Raw genomic sequence first — 7,842 nt, forward strand, 5'->3', positions numbered from 1 at the left:
TGCGGGCCATCCAACGCCGCTTGCGGCTTCAATTTGAAATTTAAAATTTAGAACATAGAATTTAGAATTTAAAGTTTAAAATTTTTACCTTTTAGACTTCAGAATTTAGAATTTAAAGTTTAAAATTTAGAAGTTATAATTTAGAACTTTGGATTTTGGATGTAGAATTTAGAATTTCAAATTTAGAACATAGTATTTAGAATTTAAATTAAAAAAATTACAATTTAGAATTCAGAATTTAGAATTTAAAGTTAAGAATTTAGAAGTTATAATTTAGAACCTTGGATTTTGGATGTAGAATTTAGAATTTGGAATTTAAAATTTAGAACATAGAATTTAGAATTTAAAGTTTAAAAATTTAAACTTAAACTTCACTATTTAGAATTCAAAGTTTAAAATTTAGAATTCAGAATTTAGAATTTAGAAGTTATAATTTAGAACATTGGATTTTGGATGTAGAATTTAGAATTTGGAATTTAAAATTTAGAACATAGAATTTAGAATTTAAAGTTTAAAAATTTAAACTTAAACTTCAGAATTTAGAATTTAAAGTTTAAAATTTAGAATTCAGAATTTAGAATTTAAAGTTTAGAAGTTATAATTTAGAATTCAGAATTTAGAATTTAAAATTTAGAATTTAGAAGTTATAATTTAGAACTTTGGATTTTGGATGTAGAATTTAGAATTTGGAATTTAAAATTTAGAACATAGAATTTAGAATTTAAAGTTTAAAATTTTAAAATATATGGTATTACAAGCTATAGATTTTGAACGACGTGCGCTTGGCGAGCTCACAAAAGTGGCGTAGTGTTATAACACGTTCATATTTCAATGCTTTGCTATGAGACTTTACAATGTTGATCCCAAGTTACAACTTTAACAAGTGTTATAACTTAAAATATGATAATAAAAGGAATGTGGGCGTGGTAATCAAATAACCTCAGTTGCTAAGGAGATCCAAAAATGTACTTTGGCCGATTGTTGTGAAACTAACGTCAATCTGCTCGGTGACCTCAGGCGAACAAAACATAAAATGGTTGCTATGGAGATAACACTAACAGAAAAGGCGCCATTTTGAAAAAAGTGCCTTTTTAAGCAATTTCTCACTATACAGTAAAGTGAGGGGGGGGGGAGGTGTTAGTGGTGCATAGTGGCTGCTTAGCAGGTGAATTTGGGTCAAAGGTCAGCGTCAAGGTCAGCGATGGTGCGTAGGGGCGGGTAGCGAGCGCGGCGTTGGTGCGTATGAGCGGGCGGCGAGGGAGAGGGTGGCGGGGGTGAGGGCGGGCTGCGAGGGAGAGGGCGGGCTGCGATGGAGAGGGCAGCGAGGGTGAGGGCAGGTAGCGACTGCGGGCCATCCAACGCCGCTTGGGGCTTTAATTTAGTCTTAGTTTTTAACTATTGTTCATATTTTATGACTAATTTTCTGCATTTGTAAAAACTGCAGAGCATGAAGCCCAATGAGGCAAATTTCCTTTATGAATTTGGGCTATAGAAATAAAACTGAATTGAATTGAAATGAAAATTGTATTTATTTATTGTTGTTGTTTTGTAAAGCACAAATCATATGTTTAACCAAAACAAAAGTGTGACTCAAAACTGTGAGGTTTGAACTGAATCATGGGGAAAATGAATCGGTTTACAGCAGTCACAAAACCAGGTCTGTTCAGCAGGTTTAGAGCATCTGAAGCCTCGTTTCCACGGAGCGGTCCGAGTCTGGAGCCTATCCACTGTAAAATGGACCCATTAAGCAGTTCCGACCCGTTCTCTTTGAGGCTCCCCAGCGGTTGTAGGTCCATAGAAAATTGAACGGGACGGTTGGGGGCGGAGCCGCTGATAGACAGAAGGGATGACGACATTAGAAAGCGCCAGTATAGCGCTGAGCTAGCGTTTCCGTTTCCCTCTTTACGGCGGGATTCTTCTTACACGTCTATGTACCAATGACTGTATCTGAGAACTGGAGTGAGGGAGTGTGACGTCATCCATAGAAAAAGGTTTACCTCTGGCTCCAATAAAGGGAAGTCGATTCAGTCGCCATTTTTTCCCAATGCGGACGCCGCCTTGATGGAGCCAGACATTGGCAGGAAGCAGTGATTGGTCTGAGTTGACGTTGACAGTTGACCAATCACAAAATTCAGCTGTAATACCTTGTTTAACCTGTAGGGGGCAGCACACAGACCGTTTTTGACTTTCATTTCAAGAACTAAATAAGTTTATTTTAAACTGTCAAAAATGTGGCAACAAGCAGCACGTTTGAAAGCTCATTTATTGAGGTCAACAGACTGAAACAGTTGATTTAGGGTTTGGTTACCCTTAGGAGGACGCATGAGCCTCAAGGGAATCGCAAGAGTGAGGAAGCCCCCGCCAACGACCGGCGTGTTCGTTGATGAGGAAGAAACTCACCAACAAACTAAATGGAAATTCAGTCTTTTTAATAAAAAGTTGAATCAGAGTCAGAACAGAGTTCTCTGGATCATCACTGTGACAGACTAAGAGCTCATAAAGGGAGTCCACATATAAACATTGTCTTCTGTGGCTCCAGGCCAATGTTTGTCAGGAGAGAAGAACAACCCCCCCCCAAAGGCCTTAACGCCTTATATGGTCATCTTTACAAAATCTAAGGTTTGTGTGGTCAGTGTCTTTGGCCTCAATCCTGCCAGCAAGTAATTTATGGATTTGTTTTTCAGAGGAAAAGTACAGATTAGGTCTCTGGAGTCTTTGACCCCTTAAATCAGGGGTCAAACTTGATCACACGAAGTCTGAAACACACCTGAGGTCAAAGGTCAAACTCGATAAACATTGATTGAACTCTCTAAAACTACAAAACTGTAACTTTTTAACATAATTATGGACTAGATATGTAGCATTAGCTGTGATAATGCTAGTGTGAATGTTGTAAACTGAATTTGGCCGCTGAAGATGATAGCCAGCTAAAATATTAGCTAAATGCTAAATTAGCCTGAAAAACAAAACCGAAAAAAACATGTATGTAGCTGAAATATTAGCTAAAATCTTAGTAAATGCCAAAATAGTCCAAAAAACTAGCAGAATGCCAATTTTTAAAACTTTAAAACTGTAACTTTTTCACATAATTCTGAATAATAAAAAGGCAGGAATATTATTCCAGAATAAATCAACTTAAACCTTAAATAACTTTTAATATTTTACCCTCCATAAAAATATATTTTGTAAAATTATGCAAATTAGAAATGAGCTCAAGATAATATCGGGTCATTAATAACAGTAAAATAAAATGACCAGTTTTTAATTTAAATAGACACTATAGGTAATCATGGGTAATTTTACAGCTAACGTGGTTCGTCCTCATTTGAGACGATGGGCGTTAAGGCGTTACGCTGCAGCCGCGCCTCTATGATCCTCCATGGACCCGGATGACCTAAAACCTGCAGCCCTCATTCGGGTCAAACCCCATATGGACTCGTGACGAGAGCGAACATGATTCCTCTGAAATGTTCTTCGTTCCTGTGTTTGCAGGGACGCTGGTTCTGGCGAGTGCGGAGGAACCGGGTTCTGGATAACTATCCCATGCCCATATCTGTCTTCTGGATCGGTCTGCCCAGCGACATCGATGCAGCCTACGAACGGCGTGATGGAAAATTTGTCTTCTTTAAAGGTCGGTGTGAGAAACGCTCCTCTGACCACGACTCAAAGCCCGGAGCTTCAGAGTCTTTGACAGTGATTTTAGCTTTTCTCGCTGACGCCAAAACACCAGAACTGTGTCCTGGCGTGCTTCTTGTCAACATTCGTTTGTGTGGATCCGTTTAAGAGTCCATAAAGAGAAGCGAGGAGGGAAGAACGCCTGCTTTGATTCCAGGCGCTCAACGTGAAAGAAAACATTGCAAACTCAGCGTTTTCACCGCTGGAGGAAACGTCTCCATGAAACAACAGGATTTCTGACCCCATATGAAAGAGAAAGCTCAGCGGAATGACTCCGCCTCCAAACATGTGGACGATCCGGCTGCACATCTGGAGTGTGTGTGTCCGTGCACGGCCGGAGTCTGTGTGTCCGTGCACGGCTGGGGTCTGCGTGTGTCCGTGCACAGCTGGGGTCTGTGTGTGTCTGTGCACAACCCTGGTTTGTGTGTGTCCGTGCACAGCTGGGGTCTGTGTGTGTCCGTGCACGACCCTGGTTTGTCTGTGTCCGTGCACAGCTGGGGTCTGTGTGTGTCCGTGCACGGCCGGGGTCTGTGTGTGTCCGTGCACGGCTGGGGTCTGCGTGTGTCCGTGCACGACCCTGGTTTGTCTGTGTCCGTGCACGACCCTGGTTTGCGTGTGTCCGTGCACGGCCCTGGTTTGCGTGTGTCCGTGCACGGCCCTGGTTTGCGTGTGTCCGTGCACGACCCTGGTTTGCGTGTGTCCGTGCACGACCCTGGTTTGCGTGTGTCCGTGCACGACCCTGGTTTGTGCATTGATGAATGTTTCTGAGCTGCTGTGTTGTTGAAGGCCCGCGCGGCGCTGCAGCTGTTGTTGGACCGGCGCTCTTGAGCCCCGTCCCAGGACGCCTCCTGAGAGCGCCGGATTGCATCAGCCTGCCGCTCCACTCTAGATTTTAACAGCTGTGGTGCTTTCACTGCCCAGCAGGATTTTTCAGGAGACGGGCTGCAGGTTTACATGGAAAACGAAGGAAAGTTCTGCTAGAATAATTTCTGCTCTCATTTCTTTATTTTTGCAGATATTTCTAAGGAGCTTATTGACCTTAAATGTTTTTAAACCTCTTTCTGAGCGAGTGTCCGGTTTTCTGCAGTATTTTCTTTGATAGTAGCGGCTTAGACGCAGTCTGAAAGGCGCCTCAGCTCTTTTGGGGGATTTGGACCTACAGTTCTGTGAGGTGGTCGGTCCATTCTTTACTAAACTACAGTATGTTACTCATTTTGGAGCTATGGGAGCCTGTGTGGGACATTTGTTTAGCCTGAGCTGCTGTGCAGACGGTTCATCTTCAGATTCATGTTCTTCTTCTACTCAAACAGTAAACATACATTTCTGAACGCAGCGTTTGAGTTTTACTCTTTAGGACAGAAACTCATTGGAGTAAAATGAGAACGAAAACCACGGATATGAATTAAAAACTTAAAACCTGTTTAATTCTAGCATTTAAATGAGTTTTTGATTAAAATGAAACATGTTTCTTCCTCTCATGAGGTTAATCACCAAAACTCTCCACACATCTGCTCCTGGTCTGACCCTTCTGTTAGTGTAGAGTTATCTATAGTGTACTCACTATACTTATACTCAAGTATACGTAATCAAATAAACTTCATCATAGTTGAACTTTCACTACAAGCTAGAAGACTTCCAGAAGTTCAACTGAAAATTGAGCTTCTTTACGCTTTAAAACAATGTTTGAAACTCTGTTTATGTTCGTCGAAGTGGTTCATATTTTCCTAAAAATAATGTATATTTCAGAAATACAGAAACGCTGCAGAGCCAGAAGCTGAGGTCAGATCTGCGACGTTTTAAGTTGGTCTCACTCAGAGAGGAGACCTGCTCACAAAACGACACACTTTGGCTTTTTTTCTGATCAAAATCTTTTTTCTTCACGCTGGTTTTAAGCTAAAAAATGATTATTGCTCCAGAGTTTACTGAATTTTGATAAAAATATATATTTTTCTCTATAAGCTGAGGAAACAGAAACCCGCTCCTGCTGAGAGAAGATCAAACATCTCAGTTTTCTTCATGAACTGACTAAGAGTTTACGGATGACGATAGTTGATGTTAACTCTGAGTGTTTATTAAAGTTTATATTCAGAAGCCTGAAAACAGTGAAACGCTCCGACGAAGCTGCTCCAGAATCCCCAGAGAACCAAATCATTAGAAAACTCTCATTTCACTTTTGGAGCGTCGATGTTTCCTCGTTTTCAGGCCAACTATAGTGTATTAGCAGAGGTGTGAGTGTCCACGTGTCAGGAGGCAGTTCAGGGCGTCCCGCTGCCGTCTGGCAGGAGACGTGGAAAGGCTTTGGAAACGTCCAGAACAAAATAGATTTCATGAAGAGAAAAAGTATCTTTCAGCTTGTTTGTCTTCATGACTTTTCTTTGGAAAGTTCCTCGTATCGTGTTTTACTATGGATCCTGTGTTGCTTCTCCATCTAATCTAGTCTTTTTTGTCCCTTTTTTCTGGGCTTCTGTCCTTGAAGATGATCGATATTGGGTGTTCAGGGAGGCGGACGTGCTGCCCGGGTACCCACAGCCCCTGTATGAGTACGGGCGAGGACTTCCCACGCACAAAATCGACACGGCTCTGTGGTGGGAGCCCAGTGGAAACACCTATTTCTTCACAGGAGACCGGTACCGTCCAGAACATCCAATCCATCAGTGAATGAGAGCGCCTCTATGGAGCTAAATGGGGACCAAAATTATTTAAAACCCAAATAAAAAAAATAAAAAAAAATATTGGTGTTTGGTCAAAAAAAATTAAAACGTCTGAAGCTTTTTGGTATTCTAAAATAAACACAATTATTTTCAGATTCAAATTTTATGTTTTTTTTTTAGGTTAAAAACTCAAAATTTCAATTTCAAAACTTTTTTTTAGTTTAAACTTTTTTTTGTTTTCAATTTTGACATTTTAAAAAAGGTCGAAAAAGAAAAAAGAGTTAGGGAAAAAACGATTTAAAACTGCAAAAAAAGTTTTAAAATAGAAATTTAGAGTTTTGAAACCTTAAAAAGCAGAAAAATTTGAAGCTGAAAATAATTAAGTTTATTTTAGAATAGTAAAAAGTTTCAGACATTTTATTTTTTTGGGGACAAACACCAACATATTCTTTTCAATTGGTTCTATTTGGCTTTCAGATAATATTGGCCCTGATTTAGCTCCGTACTCTGACTGTGAAGATGCTGATGAATCGTCTGTCTGCAGATATTGGTGTTTCAGCGAGGACACCCGCACCACAGACAGAGAGTCCCCCAAACCCATCGGCACCTGGGGCCGGATCCCTCACTCCCCCAAAGGAGCCTTCCTCAGTGAGGATGGAGGTGAGAGCTTCTTCAATCTTGAAGTTATTAGGGTGTGGGGTGAGACCCATACGAGGAACCAGCAGGAATATGGAGCTAAATTGGGGCCAATATTATTTGAAACCCAAATTAAACTGAAATTGAAATTCTAAAATAAAAGGAATTATTTTCAGCTTCAAATGTTTTGTTTTTCAGGATTCAAAATTTCAATTTGAAAACTTTTCTCTGTTTCAACTGTTTTTTTATTGTTTTCGATTTTTACATTTTCCGATTCAAAAACAAAAAAGAGAAAACTTGAAAGTGAAAAAAAGTTTTGAAATAGATGAGTTTTGAGTTTTGAAACCTGATAAACAGAACATTTGAAGGTGAAAATAATTAATTTTGTTTTAGAACAGCAAAAGGTTTCTGACATTTCCAGTTTTTTTTTTTGGAAATAATCACCAGTAATTTTTTCAACTTGTTTTATTTGGGTTTTAAATAATATTGGCCCCAAATCAGCTCCATACGGGAAGCTGTGGCGATGGAGAACAAAACGGCAAAAGAGGAGTTAAAAAAGAGAGAAAGGAAAGTTGAAGCGCAGAGAGGAGACCTGAGTTGGACTGAGGAGGACGGAGAAGAGGCGGCGGGATGACAGAGAGCAGGAAGGAACGAGAGCTCTGTTTGAGGGTTGGCTCCTCCTTCCTTTGGAAATCAGATTTCCGTCCAGTCGCCGTCAGTCGCACCTCCACCCTGCTTCCCTCAGCGCGTGACCTCACCGCCACGGGGGCGGAGCTTTCTGCATGGTTTCCCGGACAGTGCGTGACGGCCACATGTTGTACGGACCCAAACGCAAATGTTCACGTTTTCTATGAAAGTTTCTCATGTTGGAGAGTGTGAG

The 7,842-nt window shown here is 40.7% G+C and overlaps 1 protein-coding gene across 2 annotated transcripts in view; it reads left to right on the forward strand.

The window, feature by feature from the left end:
- Positions 1–7,842, forward strand: part of LOC112152691 (matrix metalloproteinase-15) — a 25,397-nt gene that overhangs the window by 13,606 nt on the left and 3,949 nt on the right. For both annotated transcript variants that reach the window (XM_024282429.1, XM_024282430.1), the window contains 3 exons: positions 3,493–3,631; positions 6,152–6,302; positions 6,871–6,986. In XM_024282429.1, the coding sequence (XP_024138197.1) occupies positions 3,493–3,631; positions 6,152–6,302; positions 6,871–6,986 (406 nt within the window). The remainder of the gene's footprint in view (positions 1–3,492; positions 3,632–6,151; positions 6,303–6,870; positions 6,987–7,842) is intronic.

This window comes from Oryzias melastigma, linkage group LG6 (assembly GCF_002922805.2).
Source record: "Oryzias melastigma strain HK-1 linkage group LG6, ASM292280v2, whole genome shotgun sequence".
In the NCBI taxonomy this organism is placed as follows: domain Eukaryota; kingdom Metazoa; phylum Chordata; class Actinopteri; order Beloniformes; family Adrianichthyidae; genus Oryzias; species Oryzias melastigma.